At 46.5% G+C, this 22,321-nt stretch overlaps 1 protein-coding gene across 3 annotated transcripts; it reads right to left on the bottom strand.

The window, feature by feature from the left end:
* Nucleotides 1-347: 347 nt before the first annotated feature.
* On the bottom strand, nt 348-19,444 carry C8H1orf210 (chromosome 8 C1orf210 homolog). 3 transcript variants are annotated; one of them, XM_069738080.1, is made up of 5 exons: nt 19,305-19,444; nt 14,769-14,851; nt 13,329-13,818; nt 2,759-2,905; nt 348-1,080 (listed from the first exon to the last, which is right to left on the bottom strand). In XM_069738080.1, the coding sequence occupies exons 1-5, from the start codon at nt 19,360-19,362 to the stop codon at nt 758-760; spliced, it is 1,101 nt and encodes a 366-aa protein (XP_069594181.1). In that variant the 5' UTR covers nt 19,363-19,444; the 3' UTR covers nt 348-757. The 3 variants fall into 3 exon arrangements, with proteins under 3 accessions (XP_069594181.1, XP_069594183.1, XP_069594184.1); XM_069738082.1 differs by having other exon boundaries at nt 13,350-13,818; nt 19,305-19,428; XM_069738083.1 differs by lacking the exon at nt 19,305-19,444 and adding an exon at nt 15,000-15,083.
* Between the last annotated feature and the right edge of the window lie 2,877 nt (nt 19,445-22,321).

Genomic DNA, 22,321 nt, shown 5'->3' with positions numbered 1-22,321 from the left:
AGCTCCCTCTAGTGGTGGCTTCATAAATCTGTATGTAGTGCGATCCCCCTAGTGGTGGCTGTATAAATCTATATACTTTGCGCTCCGCCCAGTGATTCTGCGGATTATCTGCTGTTTATTAGAACATAGTTATGATCAGCCCAACTACGTTATCTGTTTTGCTCTAAGGTCATCATCTTCATGATCACAAATCTTTGTTGATCAGTGATTCCAGCATTATCAATGGTAGTGTCAGTTTAATGATGATCATGCTGCTACTTTGTCCTCACTTCTTTACACTGCGGCTCTGCAGGCATAAACTCAGCAAGAAGTCAGATCACAAATAATTTCCATAAGCCACAAGTAACTAAAAGACAAAATCTGTTTTTTTTTTATTAATACATAAGTTGAAATGACCCTAAGGAATAACAAGGGATCTGGAGTTGGAGATTCAGTTGTGAATGGAGTGCGGCCGTGATTGGAGTATTTAGAGTGTTGACCATTTATGATAAGAAGCCAAGTAATCATTCTCATGGTCTTCATGGGTGACATGATGTTCAGATGCACTCTCTATATACGGTCTATACATCTACAGACGGTGGATACATCGGGATACTGTAGCGGTCACCATGAACCCAGTATATGCCCTATGGCACTTGCTCTTCATGGGTCTTACCAGGACCTTCACATGATGTTCCTTGTATGGTCTCCTGCAAACTCATCTACAGAAACTAAATAAGAAGGTGCAGGAACTTGAGGCTCCTTGTCTACTCAAGTTCTAAAGTTCTTCATGTGGTTCTTGCAAATCCTCCTCATCCAAATCGTCTCGATGGTCCCCAGGTTGGATATAATTGTCCTCTATAAACCCATCCTCATCATCTTGCGGTGGAAGGGGCACCCCTGGCAGCTCATTCTGAGACTCCGTAATCCACTCGTTCTCAGGCAAAGGGCGATGCCGATAACTGCGGAAATATCGGTGGAAGAGGTTGCATTTGGCAGCAGCGGCGATGAGAAGGGACAGGGTGCCTGCGACCAGCACAAATCCCACCAGGTACGGCCAACTTCTACTCTGAGGAACGTTGGAGTCTGGTGAGGGAGTAGCTGTGGAGCAAAGATAAAAAACCTTAAAGCTGAAATCCAAACCCTGACAACTGATAAAAACAACATTGCAACTCTGAGGTTGTCACCCAACTTTCCTAGGCTCCAAAATTGTAACCCCTCTGGGTAATGTTCTAAGCTAATATTACCCTGCCTGGATAATTTACCTCCAACGTGAGGCTGTGTTAAATAAATTGTGTTTCTAGCCTCCAACTTAAGCAGGGGTGTAAACAAAGCGAAAGGACAGAAAGAAAAAAAAAATAGGACAGAAGTTATCCCACCCAGTTGTCCTGATTTCCAGCAGCTCCCATTCCCTACAACTTTTGCCCAAGAAGGTAAAAACATCAGAGTGATCCTTGCACCAGTTCCTCTTCTTTGCCCATGTAGATGGGTGGAGCTTTGTCTGGATTTGGCCCCGCCCATGAGGAAGGAGACTCAAACCAACCTATGCGGAACCCCCAATTTTTTATTGGCTCGCTGACACTTTAGCATCTGCTCATTTTTAATCTTGGCTACAGGAGACTCTTACAGCATAAACTGCATGGCATGCTGACACTTGTAGTTCCACAAAAGCTCCCAACATTCTGGTTATTTGTGTACGGAGAGACACAGGAGACAATAATTGTGCAGTGAAATATGAGAAGGCGAAGGGTGTGCACATAATTATTATTAACGACCTTGTACAAACAGGGAAACTGGAAGGAGCCGCGGATTTAGCTGTGATGACAGCGTAAATACAAAGCCGAAGTCACATATTAAATGACCGCTGCCAAAATACTGCACTCCCGTATCACACCCAATAGCTCCAGTGTTGGCGCTCAGCACCAGCCGCACCCGCAGAGCAGGAAACTTACACTTCCTTCTCCCTGTGATGAGTATGGAAGTGATCTGAGCGGGAAAGAATCATCAAAATGATGCAAAAACACATAAAAAGTGAAGAACTGGCCCTAAAAATGAAATATTCCCCTAGTAAATGTTATGAGATAAAAACCCTTTCAATTCAAGCTGGGAAACCATCAATAAGACCACCATTGCGTCTCACTTAGCGCTCCCTGCTACTAATGTTCTCGTTGTAAACCTGCAGCTGACCACTTAATAGTCTAAAAATTCAGTATATTTTCCCCCATGCTTTACACTGCAGCATGCCTTAACAGGCATTTAGTTAATGGCGAAATTATTTTCATGACAGTAAGGACAGAATGATTATAGATAAACGAAGCAACTAAATCCCACAATGAAAAAAAGAGATTATCCGATAACTGCTGCAAACAGTCAAAGAGGAGGAGCCTCAGTGTAGGGGAGGAGCCTGGAGACAGAATTTCTGTATAATGCAACTGTTATTAGTTTAGAAGTGTGATGCTGCCCCCTGTTGCCAGGCACAGGACACTGCTGCCGTAAAAGAGGAGAACTGGAGAACAATGGGGCAATGTCAACAGGGGACGTCCCGGCCGTATGTTCCCATTCAATGACAGAAAGCAGAGATTGTGCAAACAGAACCTATTTTAAGTTATAAAACTTTTCATTAAATAAAGTTTAATAATTATTAAATTAAAAAATAAATGTTAGTTCCCCTCCTGCTGCTGCAATGTTGAACGTCGTAAAGCGACGGTGCAGTAAACCTTATTTAGGAGCAATGAAGGTCAGTACGGAGGCCGCGTGTCCACGACAGGACACAACTTACTGCGGTTGGAGGACAAGCTGCCATTGGAGATGTCATTGACGTCACGGATGTAGCGTTGGATGACCTCGCTGGCGACCTCGCCTGCAGCACGAACTTCAAATTCCCCCTTTCCGATCAGGGTCGGACAGGAGCAGAAGTCGCCAGAAACTGTCAGGAGACAAACGTCAAGTGGGTTCAAGTTCTCGGCTCTTTCCTTTTAATTTTGTAGAAAATAAGTAAAATGTTATTAAAAATGGACTTAAATGGGGAACCCTGACCACGGAGTCCCACTTATGTGTCTGATGGGAGGGGGCGACGTGCTCATTTTCTCTTATCCGACACCTCTCTACTGTTTACCTGATACAAAATAAGGGCTAGAGGAAAACCATTCTCCCGGTAAATGGCATCCAGCCTATAATTTATTTCTAAGGTGGCCTATAGATGAGGGTGGCATCCTCCTTTACTACTAAGTTTGGAGAGGGGACACAGAAATAGACAACGTAGCCGTACCCTCGCTCTGCCGCACGATGGCTCCATAAGCCCCTTTGTCGAGTAGACACTGGTATAAATGGGATATGCTATGTGGGTGCTCTAGATCTGGCGTTAGGGCCTGAAATTTTTATAGGGGTTGTCCGGCAGTAAAATAATTTATTTTTAGGCTTGGATTGTTGGATAATAATAAATGGGGGCATACTCACATTTCGGGGTCCCCACGGATCCAGCACAGGCCGGCCTGGAGGAGTGCACCAGCTCCGGAAGAGCTGTCAGCCCTATTCAGATATCACTGCAGAGATCAGATGAACAGTCTGGTGCTGCGACTTCCGAATGGAGCAGACATCACTTCCAGAGGCCATGCAGACCTCCATGGCAGCCAGCGGCGGATCTGTGGGGTCTTCTCAAAGGTTAGTATGCTTCCATTTGTTATTTTCCAACAATCCATGCCTAAGAAGAAAAAAAATATCTTGAGTTTCAGGGTTACATCAAAATAATGAGCATCCATTAATATTAATATGATTTGAAGGCCTGTTTGACATTTAAGGGGTTAATCTTTTTTTTGTTCACAAGGTCCCCCAACCATCAGCAGATCACAGTGTCCTGGTGCTGAGATCTCCAGCAATCATCTGTGATCTATGGAGGGACCTGGAAGCAACTGTTTCAATTTCCCTGCAGTGCCCCCACGGGATAAAGGAAGCATTACACCACGCCTACCTTGTATTTTATGATTACTTCCGTGTGTTTTATAGCAATATTTTCACACTGTTTTACAATGTTTTCTTGAGACTTGCAGCTTCTTTATAGAGCACTGTAATCATGGTGACGAGTAAAATAAAAAGAAAATCTCTTACAGTGGTTCCTGATCTGCGGCTTTCCAGATTAAAAAACTGCAACTCCCATCAGGTAGGCTCACAGGACATGATGTGAGTTGTTGTTTTGCAAACACTGTAGAGCCGCTGGTTGGCGATTATATAGACGTCCAAATAGAGGATCCTAATGAGCAAAATTGTACCATGACATAGCCCCCCATAGTGCCAAAAAGGCAACAGGTTTCTGCTAATAACCAAGAAAAATTATCTTTCACAATTGGTGCAGAATCCAACCAGAGGAGCAGCACTTTTAGACCTAATACTATCTAATAGACCTGACAGAATAACAAATCTGCAGGTGGTTGGGCATTTAGGAAATAGCAACCACAATATTGTACAGTTTCACCTGTCTTTCACTAGGGGGACTTGTCAGGGAGTCACAAAAACACTGAACTTTAGGAAGGCAAAGTTTGGCCAGCTTAGAGATGCCCTTAATCTGGTAGACTGGGACAATATCCTCAGAAATAAGAATACAGATAATAAATGGGAAATGTTTAAGAACATCCTAAATAGGCAGTGTAAGCGGTTTATACCTTGTGGGAATAAAAGGACTAGAAATAGGAAAAACCCAATGTGGCTAAACAAAGAAGTAAGACAGGCAATTAACAGTAAAAAGAAAGCATTTGCACTACTAAAGCAGGATGGCACCATTGAAGCTCTAAAAAACTATAGGGAGAAAAATACTTTATCTAAAAAACTAATTAAAGCTGCCAAAAAGGAAACAGAGAAGCACATTGCTAAGGAGAGTAAAACTAATCCCAAACTGTTCTTCAACTATATCAATAGTAAAAGAATAAAAACTGAAAATGTAGGCCCCTTAAAAAATAGTGAGGAAAGAATGGTTGTAGATGACGAGGAAAAAGCTAACATATTAAACACCTTCTTCTCCACGGTATTCACGGTGGAAAATGAAATGCTAGGTGAAATCCCAAGAAACAATGAAAACCCTATATTAAGGGTCACCAATCTAACCCAAGAAGAGGTGCGAAACCGGCTAAATAAGATTAAAACAGATAAATCTCCGGGTCCGGATGGCATACACCCACGAGTACTAAGAGAACTAAGTAATGTAATAGATAAACCATTATTTCTTATTTTTAGTGACTCTATAGAGACAGGGTCTGTTCCGCAGGATTGGCGCATAGCAAATGTGGTGCCAATATTCAAAAAGGGCTCTAAAAGTAAACCTGGAAATTATAGGCCAGTAAGTCTAACCTCTATTGTTGGTAAAATATTTGAAGGGTTTCTGAGGGATGTTATTCTGGATTATCTCAATGAGAATAACTGTTTAACTCCATATCAGCATGGGTTTATGAGAAATCGCTCCTGTCAAACCAATCTAATCAGTTTTTATGAAGAGGTAAGCTATAGGCTGGACCACGGTGAGTCATTGGACGTGGTATATCTCGATTTTTCCAAAGCGTTTGATACCGTGCCGCACAAGAGGTTGGTGCACAAAATGAGAATGCTTGGTCTGGGGGAAATTGTGTGTAAATGGGTTAGTAACTGGCTTAGTGATAGAAAGCAGAGGGTGGTTATAAATGGTATAGTCTCTAACTGGGTCGCTGTGACCAGTGGGGTACCGCAGGGGTCAGTATTGGGACCTGTTCTCTTCAACATATTCATTAATGATCTGGTAGAAGGTTTACACAGTAAAATATCGATATTTGCAGATGATACAAAACTATGTAAAGCAGTTAATACAAGAGAAGATAGTATTCTGCTACAGATGGATCTGGATAAGTTGGAAACTTGGGCTGAAAGGTGGCAGATGAGGTTTAACAATGATAAATGTAAGGTTATACACATGGGAAGAAGGAATCAATGTCACCATTACACACTGAATGGGAAACCACTGGGTAAATCTGACAGGGAGAAGGACTTGGGGATCCTAGTTAATGATAAACTTACCTGGAGCAGCCAGTGCCAGGCAGCAGCTGCCAAGGCAAACAGGATCATGGGGTGCATTAAAAGAGGTCTGGATACACATGATGAGAGCATTATACTGCCTCTGTACAAATCCCTAGTTAGACCGCACATGGAGTACTGTGTCCAGTTTTGGGCACCGGTGCTCAGGAAGGATATAATGGAACTAGAGAGAGTACAAAGAAGGGCAACAAAATTAATAAAGGGGATGGGAGAACTACAATACCCAGATAGATTAGCGAAATTAGGATTATTTAGTCTAGAAAAAAGACGACTGAGGGGCGATCTAATAACCATGTATAAGTATATAAGGGGACAATACAAATATCTCGCTGAGGATCTGTTTATACCAAGGAAGGTGACGGGCACAAGGGGGCATTCTTTGCGTCTGGAGGAGAGAAGGTTTTTCCACCAACATAGAAGAGGATTCTTTACTGTTAGGGCAGTGAGAATCTGGAATTGCTTGCCTGAGGAGGTGGTGATGGCGAACTCAGTCGAGGGGTTCAAGAGAGGCCTGGATGTCTTCCTGGAGCAGAACAATATTGTATCATACAATTAGGTTCTGTAGAAGGACGTAGATCTGGGGATTTATTATGATGGAATATAGGCTGAACTGGATGGACAAATGTCTTTTTTCGGCCTTACTAACTATGTTACTATGAAATGTTGTGGCTCCGGCAACTGCGCACTCAGGAATCATCATCATCCTTAGTGCCACAGTCTGGATTGTCTGCACTGTTTGGCACCTTCGCGGCTGCTGATTGGATGCTTTTGTGCCTGCTAATATAACCCCATTAACATAGTAACATAGTAACATAGTTAGTAAGGCCGAAAAAAGACATTTGTCCATCCAGTTCAGCCTATATTCCATCATAATAAATACCCAGATCTACGTCCTTCTACAGAACCTAATAATTGTATGATACAATATTGTTCTGCTCCAGGAAGACATCCAGGCCTCTCTTGAACCCCTCTACTGAGTTCGCCATCACCACCTCCTCAGGCAAGCAATTCCAGATTCTCACTGCCCTAACAGTAAAGAATCCTCTTCTATGTTGGTGGAAAAACCTTCTCTCCTCCAGACGCAAAGAATGCCCCCTTGTGCCCGTCACCTTCCTTGGTATAAACAGATCCTCAGCGAGATATTTGTATTGTCCCCTTATATACTTATACATGGTTATTAGATCGCCCCTCAGTCGTCTTTTTTCTAGACTAAATAATCCTAATTTCGCTAATCTATCTGGGTATTGTAGTTCTCCCATCCCCTTTATTAATTTTGTTGCCCTCCTTTGTACTCTCTCTAGTTCCATTATATCCTTCCTGAGCACCGGTGCCCAAAACTGGACACAGTACTCCATGTGCGGTCTAACTAGGGATTTGTACAGAGGCAGTATAATGCTCTCATCATGTGTATCCAGACCTCTTTTAATGCACCCCATGATCCTGTTTGCCTTGGCAGCTGCTGCCTGGCACTGGCTGCTCCAGGTAAGTTTATCATTAACTAGGATCCCCAAGTCCTTCTCCCTGTCAGATTTACCCAGTGGTTTCCCGTTCAGTGTGTAATGGTGATATTGATTCCCTCTTCCCATGTGTATAACCTTACATTTATCATTGTTAAACCTCATCTGCCACCTTTCAGCCCAAGTTTCCAACTTATCCAGATCCATCTGTAGCAGAATACTATCTTCTCTTGTATTAACTGCTTTACATAGTTTTGTATCATCTGCAAATATCGATATTTTACTGTGTAAACCTTCTACCAGATCATTAATGAATATGTTGAAGAGAACAGGTCCCAATACTGACCCCTGTGGTACCCCACTGGTCACAGCGACCCAGTTAGAGACTATACCATTTATAACCACCCTCTGCTTTCTATCACTAAGCCAGTTACTAACCCATTTACACACATTTTCCCCCAGACCAAGCATTCTCATTTTGTGTACCAACCTCTTGTGCGGCACGGTATCAAACGCTTTGGAAAAATCGAGATATACCACGTCCAATGACTCACCGTGGTCCAGTCTATAGCTTACCTCTTCATAAAAACTGATTAGATTGGTTTGACAGGAGCGATTTCTCATAAACCCATGCTGATATGGAGTTAAACAGTTATTCTCATTGAGATAATCCAGAATAACATCCCTCAGAAACCCTTCAAATATTTTACCAACAATAGAGGTTAGACTTACTGGCCTATAATTTCCAGGTTCACTTTTAGAGCCCTTTTTGAATATTGGCACCACATTTGCTATGCGCCAGTCCTGCGGAACAGACCCTGTCGCTATAGAGTCACTAAAAATAAGAAATAATGGTTTATCTATTACATTACTTAGTTCTCTTAGTACTCGTGGGTGTATGCCATCCGGACCCGGAGATTTATCTATTTTAATCTTATTTAGCCGGTTTCGCACCTCTTCTTGGGTTAGATTGGTGACCCTTAATATAGGGTTTTCATTGTTTCTTGGGATTTCACCTAGCATTTCATTTTCCACCGTGAATACCGTGGAGAAGAAGGTGTTTAATATGTTAGCTTTTTCCTCGTCATCTACAACCATTCTTTCCTCACTATTTTTTAAGGGGCCTACATTTTCAGTTTTTATTCTTTTACTATTGATATAGTTGAAGAACAGTTTGGGATTAGTTTTACTCTCCTTAGCAATGTGCTTCTCTGTTTCCTTTTTGGCAGCTTTAATTAGTTTTTTAGATAAAGTATTTTTCTCCCTATAGTTTTTTAGAGCTTCAATGGTGCCATCCTGCTTTAGTAGTGCAAATGCTTTCTTTTTACTGTTAATTGCCTGTCTTACTTCTTTGTTTAGCCACATTGGGTTTTTCCAATTTCTAGTCCTTTTATACCCACAAGGTATAAACCGCTTACACTGCCTATTTAGGATGTTCTTAAACATTTCCCATTTATTATCTGTATTCTCATTTCTGAGGATATTGTCCCAGTCTACCAGATTAAGGGCATCTCTAAGCTGTTCAAACTTTGCCTTCCTAAAGTTCAATGTTTTTGTGACTCCCTGACAAGTCCCCCTAGTGAAAGACAGGTGAAACTGCACAATATTGTGGTCGCTATTTCCTAAATGCCCAACCACCTGCAGATTTGTTATTCTGTCAGGTCTATTAGATAGTATTAGGTCTAAAAGTGCTGCTCCTCTGGTTGGATTCTGCACCAATTGTGAAAGATAATTTTTCTTGGTTATTAGCAGAAACCTGTTGCCTTTATGGGTTTCACAGGTTTCTGTTTCCCAGTTAATATCCGGGTAGTTAAAGTCCCCCATAACCAGGACCTCATTATGGGTTGCAGCTTCATCTATCTGCTTTAGAAGTAGACTTTCCATGCTTTCTGTTATATTTGGGGGTTTGTAACAGACCCCAATGAGAATTTTGTTACCATTTTTCCCTCCATGAATTTCAACCCATATGGACTCGACATCCTCATTCCCTTCGCTAATATCCTCCCTTAAAGTGGACTTTAGACAAGACTTTACATAGAGACAAACCCCTCCTCCTCTCCGATTTTTACGATCCTTTCTAAACAGACTGTAACCCTGTAAGTTAACTGCCCAGTCATAGCTTTCATCTAACCATGTCTCGGTTATTCCCACTATGTCAAAGTTACCTGTAGATATTTCTGCTTCTAGTTCTTCCATCTTGTTTGTCAGGCTTCTGGCGTTTGCGAGCATGCAGTTTAGAGGATTTTGTTTTGTTCCAATCTCCTCACTGTGGATTGTTTTAGAAATGTTCTTACCTCCCTTCTGAGTATGTTTTCCTGGGTCTTCTTTGTTCGAGTCTAATGTTTTTCTTCCCGTCCCCTCTTCTTCTAGTTTAACGCCCTCCTGATGAGTGTAGCGAGTCTTCTGGCGAATGTGTGTTTCCCAGGTTTGTTGAGGTGTAGTCCGTCTCTGGCGAGGAGTCCATCATACCAGTAATTCACACCGTGGTCCAGGAATCCAAATCCTTGTTGTCTGCACCATCGTCTTAGCCAGTTGTTTGCATCAAGGATCCTGTTCCATCTCCTGGTGCCATGCCCGTCTACTGGAAGGATAGAAGAAAAAACTACCTGTGCATCCAGTTCCTTTACTTTCTTCCCCAACTCTTCAAAGTCCTTGCAGATTGTCGGTAGGTCCTTCCTTGCCGTGTCATTGGTGCCAACATGTATCAGAAGAAATGGGTGGACGTCCTTGGAGCTGAAGAGCTTTGGTATCCTATCGGTCACATCCTTGATCATCGCACCTGGAAGGCAGCATACTTCTCTTGCAGTTATGTCCGGTCTGCAGATGGCTGCTTCGGTGCCTCTCAGTAGTGAGTCTCCCACCACCACCACTCTTCGTTGCTTCTTGGCTGTACTTTTTGCTGTCACTTGTTGCTGTGTGCCCTTTTCTTTTTTGCTTGCTGGTATTGCTTCATTCTTAGGTGTGCCATCTTCATCCTCTACAAAGATTTGATATCGGTTCTTCAGTTGTGTGGTTGGTGATTTCTCCATGGTCTTCTTGCTTCTTTTGGTCACATGCTTCCACTCATCTGCTTTTGGAGGTTCTCTGACACTTTTTGCACCTTCTGTGACCAGTAGAGATGCTTCTGTTCTGTCTAGAAAGTCTTCATTCTCTTTGATGAGTTTCAAAGTTGCTATTCTTTCTTCCAGACCCTGCACCTTTTCTTCTAAAAGGGCCACTAGTCTACACTTCTGACAGGTGAAATTGGATTCTTCTTCTGGTCGATCTGTGAACATGTAGCACATGCTGCAGCTCACCATGTAGGTTGTCACATCTGCCATGTTGCTCCTAGATCCTGCTGACTTGCTGTGTGTTTTCCTTCTTGTGTAATCTACTCAGCCAAGCTCTCTTGCAATAATGTCCTACAGGCAAAAATTCGCGGTTTGGTGATGCTTTCGAAGCAGCTGGTCCCGGCTGTACCCAACGATCTTCTAGCTTAGGGAGACTTCGCTTCTCCCAGAAGGCACCTGGAATATGCAAATTAGCCTCCTGAAGCTTGAATCCCTGGTTTGGTGATGCTTTCGAAGCAGCTGGTCCCGGCTGTACCCAACGATCTTCTAGCTTAGGGAGACTTCGCTTCTCCCAGAAGGCACCTGGAATATGCAAATTAGCCTCCTGAAGCTTGAATCCCTGGTAAAATATTATACCGGTGTGAGACCGATTCTCTTTACGAGGCAGAAGATGTTGTTGCATCAATAAGATGGATGCAATGTCTCCAAGTCCTGACAAGCTGTAGAGGCTGAACATGGTACACCTGAGGGGAAGGGGGCCACACATGGTACACCTGAGGGGAAGGGGGCCGCACATGGTACACCTGAGGGGAAGGGGGCCGCACATGGTACACCTGAGGGGAAGGGGGCCGCACATGGTACACCTGAGGGGAAGGGGGCCGCACATGGTACACCTGAGGGGAAGGGGGCCGCACATGGTACACCTGAGGGGAAGGGAGCCGCACATGGACACCTGAGGGGAAGGGGGCCACACATGGTACACCTGAGGGGAAGGGGGCCGCACACAGGACACCTGAGGGGAAGGGTGCTGCACAGGGGACACCTGAGGGGAAGGGGGCTACACATGTGACACCTGAGGGGAAGGGGGCCGCACATGTGACACCTGAGGAGAAGGGGTCCCTACATGGGATACCTGAGGGGAAGGGGGCCGCACATGGTACACCTGAAGGGAAGGGGACCGCACATGTGACGCCTGAGGGGAAGGGGGCCGCACATGTGACGCCTGAGGGGAAGGGGGCCGCACATGTGACACCTGAGGGGAAGGGGTCCATACATGGGACACCTGAGGGGAAGGGGGCTGCACATGGGACACTTGAGGGGAAGGGGGCCACACATGTGACACCTGAGGGGAAGGAAGCCGCACATGGTACACCTGAAGGGAAGGGGGCCGCACATGGGACACCTGAGGGGAAGGGAGCCGCACATGGGACACCTGAGGGGAAGGGAGCCGCACATGGGACACCTGAGAGGAAGGGAGCCGCACATAGGACACCTGAGGGGAAAGGTGCTGCACACGGGACACCTGAGGGGAAGGGAGCCGCACATGGGACACCTGAGGAGAAGGGAGCTGCACATGGGACACCTGAGGAGAAGGGAGCCACACATGGGACACCTGAGGGAAGGGAGCCGCTGATGGACAGTGCTATTTTCAACTGCATCTGTGTTGTCGGGGTGCAGATTCAGTAGAAAACCACTGGCTCCCTGCTCCACCAGTCATTATTAACAAAGACAATAAAACTTGTCACTTTTGCTTGGGGAGCTACTACTGTATGGGGGCACAATAAAGGAAGGCTAGTACTATTGTATGAGGGTACAAAAGAAGTCACTACTACAATATGGGGGCAAAAAAGGGGACACTGCTACTGTATAATGGCACAAAAGGGGAACACTACTACTGTATGGGGGCACAAAAGGGGAACACTACTACTAATACTGTATGGGGGCACAAAAGACTGACACTACTACTACTGGATAGGGGCAAAAAGGGGGGCACTACTACTATATGGGGCATAAAAAGGGGAGGCTTGTACTATTCGATGAGGGCACAAAAGAAGTCACTACTACAATATGGGGGCACAAAAGGGGGATGCTAGTATTACTACCATATGAGGGTGCAGAAAGGGGATGCTAGTAATACTATATAGGAGCACAAAGGAGGTCAATACTACTGTGTGGGGGCACAAAAGGGGGATGCTAGTATTACTACCATATGAGGGTGCAGAAAGGGAATGCTAGTAATACTATATAGGAGCACAAAGGAGGTCAATACTACTGTGTGGGGGCACAAAAGGGGGATGCTAGTATTACTACCATATGAGGGTGCAGAAAGGGGATGCTAGTAATACTATATAGGAGCACAAAGGAGGTCAATACTACTGTGTGGGGGCACAAAAGGAAACATTTCCACTGTATGGTGACAAATGAGTGGTCTTCTAAAAAAATGCCATACTTTATGGTGCAACTAATAAGAGTTAGCTACACATTAATAGGGGTCATCAGTTTCTCCCTCCTGCAGCTGTGACACTGGGACAGACACTTATTCTCCTTATAGTGTGTCTAATTAGATACTAATTACCACAATTGCGGAGCTAATTTTCATAATTGGATACATTAATTTCCATAAGGACTGATTGCTGTACATGGACTTTCAATATGTTTTGCAATCTGAGTTGTCTGTTACACTCCACTATCATGGCGGATTGGGCAGAACGAACACTTCATACATTGCTATGTAAAAAAACACAACACCTCTTGTGTCTTCTTCCAAAACCAACCAACAGTGACCACCTACCCATAACCGCCTTCCCAATACCTCGATCTCGGGATTGATGAAGTTTTCTCCTGGAGGAGCAGTCGCAGAATCTTTGACTGGCTAACTGGTCCATCAAGACCCCCATCCTGGGCGATGACAACAGGGCGGTGCCCCTCACATCCAGCCTGGTCAATGCCCTAAGATTCCATAGATCAATGTCTTGTAAACTGTTATTTCTTAATATCAGAGTCTGAAGACGGAGCAGCCCTTTAAAAGCATCGGAGTGTAGTCTGGAGATCTCACAGCTACTCAAATCCAAGACTCGGAGATGGGGTAACCTCTTGAAAGTTCCTGCTGGGATGAGGTGTAAGGGATTCCCGGACAAGTTGAGAAAAAGAAGTTCTGAAAACTTTTGAGGAAACAGTTGCAAGTGGTGGATGGAGTTGGAGGATAGATTCAGGTAGTGGAGATTATGGGGGAGGTTGGTGGGAACATTAGTGAGTCCTTTGTGGCTGCAGTCTGCACGGCCCTATAGAAAGTCCACACACAATAGATTATTTTGTTTTCCCACTACTCCACCCATCATCATGATGACCCATCAATTTGCTTTTGTGCATATTCTTTCAGTCTTACAATATAGCTTCAACATTGTTACAGTTTGAGGCTGTGTGCACATGTTCCGGATTTTTCGCGTTTTTTCGCGATAAAAATGCCTACATATGCATCCTATCATTCCGCAATTTTTGTGCATATTTTGCATTTTCCGTGAAAAAAACGCATCGCGGTAAAAAACGCAGCATGCTCATTAATTTTGCGGATTTTTTGCGGATTTCCCACTATATTATTGCATTGGGAACCTCCGGAAAAATCCGCAAAAAAAAAACGTGAGAAAAACGCGAGAAAAAAGGAAAAAAAGCATGCCGAGTTCTTGCAGAAAATGTCCGGTTTTGTTCAGGAAATTTCTGCAAGAAATCCTGACGTGTGCATATAGCCTGAGACTTTTATTGACATGACATTTATTTTTCCACATCAACAAACCTGTGTCTGACTCCACCCGGTAGGTTAGATCTATTTTTCTTACAAAGTAGTCAGTTGTCAGATATGCATAGTCATGTGACTATAAAGTATAACCCAGCGCATGAGATAAAAATACTAAATTATGGGTTAAAAATCTAATATTTACACATTTTCATTCTACTATTTTTAGGACTGGTTTCTTTGGGGACATCATCACTTTTGGGGTCTTCTACCAAAATACAGCAGGTGGAAACATTTTACAGCTTCATTGGTATATTGCCAAAGTATGGACTACTACTATGGACTACTACTTCCTAATCAATGGCTGCCGGCCGATCCAAAGAAGTAGAAATGATCAGCGCCAAGACACGCGGGTGCAGCTAGTATACTATTTACCATCTATTGTATTAGAGCCCACCTATAAATGAGAATTTGGGAACTTTTAGAGATCCGGCGTCTTACCTGAGCGGCCAGTGTACAGGGGTGCGCGGACGCTGCCAGGAGGAGCGATGAGAGGTACAGGATGAGCCTCATGCTGATACAAGCTGTCAATGAGAAGGCAATACAAAAAGGAAATATATTTATTTTTTGGGACGCGTTCACACGCAGCATTTTACAGTTCCAGCAAAGTGATATTATACAGCAGTATAGCTGTTGCCAAAAAGCAGCACAATCAGTCTGTGACTTTCTTACTCTGTTCCTCCTCTCTCCATTGAATTCAACATGCAGCTATAATCTGATCCCTCAGTGCACTGGCAATCCGTCTTTTCACAAAGATGGATCTGAGTCGTTTTTTTCCAGAGTGGATGGTGAGTTTAGAAGGCAAGAAAGAGGAGAAGAGTTGGCTCATGAGTGGAGAACAAAGCTGATTTCTCTGATATGAAATATTACAAACTCGTATTCACTTGTACTATTGAATTATGTAAAGTTGGTTGAAATGAAAGTGACCACGTGATCCCTGTATAACAAAGTTCTGCCACCTTCTAATATACTTTGTGTTTTAATTTCACTCTATATTCTAGATCTCTGCTTGCTGTCAGCTAAGTACATTGGCAGCACAAATCTCTATCTTGTAGTGATAGTTTATTACAATGTATCAGTGCAGGTAGCAAATATCAACCTGGATCGCAGACTGTTTATCTTACAGGGAATTATCAAGAACAAATGCGACTGAAACAAACCCTCAGCTGTGGAGGCGTAATAATTGTTAGGTCATCAATCTCTCAGTGGAAACAAGAATGTTTCCATTCACTTACAGCAAGAAGAGATCTTGAAAATGGCAAGAAATTAAAATGGAAATTGTTTTAGAAAGTCCAGGTCATCTGCCCCTCGGGGGCTGGGGTCATCTGCACTATGGCCACTATGGCCGCTCTATTGCATCCACAGAAAGCAGCGATGATGCAGATATTATATTCCTGGAATATATACATTGTTTTCCGTTGGATCTATAACATGTTTTGCAATAACGTCCGATTCGCCATAATTATTCCCCGTGACAATTGTGCAAGAACTTCCTGCAACCTGAAATTAACCCCTTCTCTGCTCAGAGCAGGGCTGGGTCCTTACCCTGGCACATGAGGACACGGGGCAAAGGGACTGAATGTGATTATTTTATATCATGTGAATTAACCTCTTCAGACCACACAGGGAGATTTAGGGGTAACTCCCTACAAAGGGGTCCTATCATCCCCCCAAACCTTCATCATGTTAATGTCCAACTTGCAACTCTTTTGCTTTGTGTTCGGCAGCAGTGAGACCCACAAACCTGCCATCACAGATCACTGAGCAGTAATGGGGGCTTCTGTACCGTCCTGGTCTGTAGTGATGGAGGTGTAAGTAAAGGAGTCGGTGGTCTCCGGTTCTGTCGTCAGGATTTCCAAAAGTCGGTAAATTATTCAGTAAAAAGATACATTTCCAGTGTCCATAAAAAGAGGATGAAGCTGGAGAAATCTGAACAAATTATTGTGATTATAATTATTGTACAAGATTTTTATCAGCATCTGACCCAGGGACGGACACTGAGGGCTTGGGGTCCCTGATCTGACCCGGGAATGGACACTGAGCGCTTGGGGTCCCTGATCTGACCCGGGAATGGACACTGAGCGCTTGGGGTCCCTGATCTGACCCAGGGACGGACACTGAAGGCTTGGGGCCCCTGATCTGACCCAGGGACGGACACTGAGCGCTTGGGGCTTCTGATCTGACCCAGGGACGGACACTGAGCGCTTGGGGTCCCTGATCTCACCCAGGGACAGACACTGAGCGCTTGGGGCTTCTGATCTGACCCAGGGACGGACACTGAGCGCTTGGGGTCCCTGATCTCACCCAGGGACAGACACTGAGCGCTTGGGGTCCCTGATCTGACCCAGGGACGGACACTGAGCACTTGAGGTCCCTGATCTGACCCAGGGACGGACACTGAAGGCTTGGGGTCCCTGATCTGACCCAGGGACGGACACTGAGCGCTTGGGGCTTCTGATCTGACCCGGGGATGGACACTGAGCGCTTGGGGTCCCTGATCTGACCCAGGGACGGACACTGAAGGCTTGGGGCCCCTGATCTGACCCAGGGACGGACACTGAGCGCTTGGGGTCCCTGATCTCACCCAGGGACAGACACTGAGCGCTTGGGGCTTCTGATCTGACCCGGGGATGGACACTGACAGCTTGGGGACCCTGATCTGACCCGGGGCGTACACTGAGTGCTTGGGTTCCTTGATCTGACCCAGGGTCGGACACTGAGTGCTTGGGGTCCCTGATCTGACCCGGGAATGGACACTGAGCGCTTGGGGTCCCTGATCTGACCCAGGGACGGACACTGAAGGCTTGGGGTCCCTGATCTGACCCAGGGACGGACACTGAGCGCTTGGGGCTTCTGATCTGACCCGGGGATGGACACTGACAGCTTGGGGACCCTGATCTGACCCGGGGCGTACACTGAGTGCTTGGGTTCCTTGATCTGACCCAGGGACGGACACTGAGCGCTTGGGGTCCCTGATCTCACCCAGGGACAGACACTGAGCGCTTGGGGTCCCTGATCTGACCCAGGGACGGACACTGAGCGCTTGGGGTCCCTGATCTGACCCAGGGACGGACACTGAGCGCTTGGGGTCCCTGATCTCACCCAGGGACAGACACTGAGCGCTTGGGGTCCCTGATCTGACCCAGGGACGGACACTGAGCACTTGAGGTCCCTGATCTGACCCGGGAATGGACACTGAGCGCTTGGGGTCCCTGATCTGACCCAGGGACGGACACTGAAGGCTTGGGGCCCCTGATCTGACCCAGGGACGGACACTGAGCGCTTGGGGTCCCTGATCTCACCCAGGGACAGACACTGAGCGCTTGGGGCTTCTGATCTGACCCGGGGATGGACACTGACAGCTTGGGGACCCTGATCTGACCCGGGGCGTACACTGAGTGCTTGGGTTCCTTGATCTGACCCAGGGTCGGACACTGAGTGCTTGGGGTCCCTGATCTGACCCGGGAATGGACACTGAGCGCTTGGGGTCCCTGATCTGACCCAGGGACGGACACTGAAGGCTTGGGGCCCCTGATCTGACCCAGGGACGGACACTGAGCGCTTGGGGTCCCTGATCTCACCCAGGGACAGACACTGAGCGCTTGGGGCTTCTGATCTGACCCAGGGACGGACACTGAGCGCTTGGGGTCCCTGATCTCACCCAGGGACAGACACTGAGCGCTTGGGGTCCCTGATCTGACCCAGGGACGGACACTGAGCGCTTGGGGTCCCTGATCTGACCCAGGGACGGACACTGAGCGCTTGGGGTCCCTGATCTCACCCAGGGACAGACACTGAGCGCTTGGGGTCCCTGATCTGACCCAGGGACGGACACTGAGCACTTGAGGTCCCTGATCTGACCCGGGAATGGACACTGAGCGCTTGGGGTCCCTGATCTGACCCAGGGACGGACACTGAAGGCTTGGGGCCCCTGATCTGACCCAGGGACGGACACTGAGCGCTTGGGGTCCCTGATCTCACCCAGGGACAGACACTGAGCGCTTGGGGCTTCTGATCTCACCCAGGGACAGACACTGAGCACTTGGGGTCCCTGATCTGACCCAGGGACGGACACTGAGCGCTTGGGGTCCCTGATCTCACCCAGGGACAGACACTGAGCGCTTGGGGTCCCTGATCTGACCCAGGGACGGACACTGAGCGTTTGGGGTCCCTGATCTGACCCAGGGACGGACACTGAGGGCTTGGGGCTTCTGATCTGACCCAGGGGCGGACACTGAGCACTTGGGGTCCCTGATCTGACCCAGGGACGGACACTGAGGGCTTGGGGCCCCTGATCTGACCCAGGGGCGAAAACTGAGTGGTTGGGGTCCCTGATCTGACCCGGGGTGGACACTGAGCACATGGGGCCCCTGATCTGACCCGCAGGCAGATACTGACAGCTTGGGGCCCCTGATCTGACCTACACACAGATGGCCCTCAGAATCAGTATCATAGATTTTGGATTTTTACTTTGTTTTTCATCTGTTTGCAACTTTTGGATAAGTTGTCCAGAAAAAATAAGTAAAAAATGACATAGTAGGTGAATGTTGGCTGGAGCCACAATGTCTTTGGGACGGTCCGATCGTCTGCGGTGTATGGGGCCTCCCGACTCCCCCTCCATAGATGGAATTACAGTGGCCGATCATTTTGTTTTCAGGGGAGATAAGCTCATGTAAGGGGGATCGCTGACTGCCGGCAAACGTGGATGGCTATAGGGATACAAGTGTCAGTAACGGCAGATACAACACCTGACATATACAGAGTCCCATTCCCAGAGCAGCTGCGGAGAGGTCACCTGTGCCGGCCCCTCACCCTCACCCCTCACCTGTGCCGGCCCCTCACCCTCACCTGTGCCGGCCCCTCACCCCTCACCTGTGCCGGCTCCTCACCCTCACCTGTGCCGGCCCCTCACCCCTCACCTGTGCCGGCCCCTCACCCCTCACCTGTGCCGACCCCTCACCTGTGCCGGCCCCTCACCTCTGTGTAGGTCTCTCAGGTGTGCACCATGTTCCTGCCACCCTGCGCCACCTTCCATTCACATTCCTCTTCCTGAAGGTGAGGGGTGGGGACAGGCAGCAGGCAGAGTCCAAAGGTGGCAGAGCTGGTTAAAGAATAACCTCCCCTGTGTATGAAGAAAGACAGCAGATGAGGGTTATGTCCACCTGTCAGATCCGCAGAAGCCTCCCACCATCCTGTCAGTCCATGGATGGCACAAGAAGACACATAACATACACATAACATTGGCGCTACACGAATGCCATGTCCAGAGCACAACACCGGATAATTAGGTGACGGGGCAGAGTCAGGAGGCTGCAATAAAGCTGGTGATAAAAGATGAAGGACTATATAGACATAAATTCCTTTTTTTCCACCACTTTCCCTGTTCGCTGTTAGTGAATGAGAACAATGTTCTTCACAATCAGAGATAACTGTCCACAGCTGCTTATTTGTTACTATTGCATTAAGCAATGCATGATAAATATCTATGTATGTTACAGCTATCAGAGCAGGTACAATGTCTCAGTCTGGAGCAGAATGCAGAACATCAGACTGGATACAACTGTAACGAATCTCAGCTGTGAGAAGCATCAGGTCTGGTGTAGTCTCATGGCCATTGTTGTAGTATTCACCCCTGGAAGATTCTCCGTCCTGGTCCCTAATAATGGGTCATGTAACGTTCCTGCAGACGCTCCCCGGCGCTTTCCTCCCTTTCGTGTTCTGTTCCGGGCTCGCGCATTTCGCGTACTCATCACGGTACCCGAGCCGCGAAACCCCCATCCCTGGACTTAATAATGTTTCCTGTTTTTGGAAGTTTGCAGTTTCCGCTGAAAGCCTATAAAAAGAAATCCTGAGACGTTGGGTAACATTGTGCTGAGGATTGTGGGTAGCCACAGAAATGGTTAATAATTGTGAGGAAAACGATGGGGTGGTTGTATGCGAAGGCTGAGCAACCACAGGATCCATCCACTGGTGGACCGAGACAGAAAAGGGCCCCTGCGCAAGAACAATACAGTGGCTTGCAAAAGTATTCACCCCCTTGGGATTATTTGTGCTTTACAACCTGGAATTTCACAGTCAGTTTTTGACAGTTTGCATCAGCTCATGTAAAGAACATGCCGACAACAGTGAACATTTAGTTTTCTTTTTTTTATTGTGAAGCAAACAACAAACAGGACAAAATAACTGAAAATTTCAGTGTGCATAACTATTCACTCCCCCTAAAGTCAGTACTTTGTGGAGCCTCCTTTTGCGGCAATTACAGCTGCACATTGCTTTGGATAAGTCTTTGAGTTTTCCACATCTGTCACTGGGATTTTTGCCCATTCCTGAAGGCAAAACTGCTGGAGCTCCTTCACATTAGACGGTTTCCTCTGGTGAACAGCGAACTTCAAGTCTGACCACAGATTCTCCATTGGGTTAACGTCTGGGCTTTGACTAGGGCACTCCAGAACATTTACACGCTTCCCCTGAAACCACTCAAGTGCTGCTTTAGCAGTATGCTTTGGGTCATTGTCTTGTTGAAAGGTGAATCTCCGTACCAGTCTGAAATCACTAACTGACAGAGACAGGTTTTTTTCTCTCAAGAATATCCATGTCTTTGTGCGAAACTTCCCCTCAACTTGGACCATGTTCCCTGTCCTTACTGAAAAACATCCCCACATCATGATCCTGCCACCACCATGTTTCACTGTGGACATGGTGTTCTTGGAGTGATGAGCCGTATTGGTTTGGCGCCAGCCATAGCATTTATCTTGGTGGCCAAAAAGTTCAATTTTGGTCTCCACTGACCACAGCACCTTCCTCCATACATTTGGGGAGTCTCCCACATGTCTTTTGGCAAACTCAAAATGTGCCTTACAATTTTTGTGTGTAAGTAAAGGTTTCTTTGTGCCCACTCTTCCATAAAGACCACCTCTGCGGAGTGTACGGTTTATTCTGGCCGTATGGACAGATGCTCCAGTCTCTGCTAGGGAACTCTGCAGCTCTTTCAGGGTTACCCTTTGGTCTCTGTGCTGCCTCTCTGATTAATGCCCTCCTTGCCCGGATGACAGTTTTGGTGGGCGGCCCTTTTTTAACCAGCTTCTTTTTTTGCATTTTTTTCTTCATTTCTTTGTTCTCCCTAGAGGACGTGAACCTGTGCCATCGCCCTTCACCCCCCCTTCCCCGTACTCATGTTGTGGGGTGGTTATCGGGGTCAGAATAGACATTGTCTCCCATTTCTAAGTGCCACTCTTGCAACTGACAGTAGCAGCAGGTTGCCCGCTCCTAGTAATTGAGAGGGTCCGAAGACCCTTCTCTTGGAATGAAATCGGAGATATGTAGAAGTATATGACCTTCATATTTTAGACCTGTGTAGCATGGCCGCCTGTAAGCTTTGTACTGTAATGGCCAGGCTAGTATGGCGTTCCATGAGTATACTGTATATTGGGCTCACATGGATGGATCGATTTCTGTTTTTTTCTGCTCTGTTGCAGTAGGGTGGTCCTCACATGAAGTCACGACTGCATTAGTCATAGTGGAGGGGTTGTTGTGATGGGGGGGGGGGGGGATACGCTTACATTATGATGGTCGTGCACCTGGCAAGGAAGTCAGCACAAATATTTCATGGGTGCAGGGGCTGCATGGAGAAGAGCCCCCCATCTCATCACTGCTATACGAGGTCATATAACGGGATACCATATATTTTTATATTTCAGCCAGGATCATTGTGCCAGTCACTAGGCACCATAAGTACCAGCCATAGATGCCAATCACTGGCCTAAAAGATGCAAGGGCCGGGGTCACTAGCTATACACCAGCTGTCACTAAAAGATCTTAGACCCCAAAAAATCTGTAACAGGGCTCCCTTCCTATCATGTGCCATTTATAATACAGGGGTCTTCTAATGGCTCGAAGGTCCTATACACGTTAGAACCTGTCAATGTCATATTGGCCAACCATCCAACGTATGTGATATTGGGGGAGAGGAGGATCCGGTGGTTGGAATTTCAACA

This window comes from Ranitomeya imitator, chromosome 8, assembly GCF_032444005.1.
Source record: "Ranitomeya imitator isolate aRanImi1 chromosome 8, aRanImi1.pri, whole genome shotgun sequence".
Lineage (NCBI taxonomy): Eukaryota > Metazoa > Chordata > Amphibia > Anura > Dendrobatidae > Ranitomeya > Ranitomeya imitator.
This window is presented reverse-complemented; position numbering and strand designations above follow the sequence as displayed.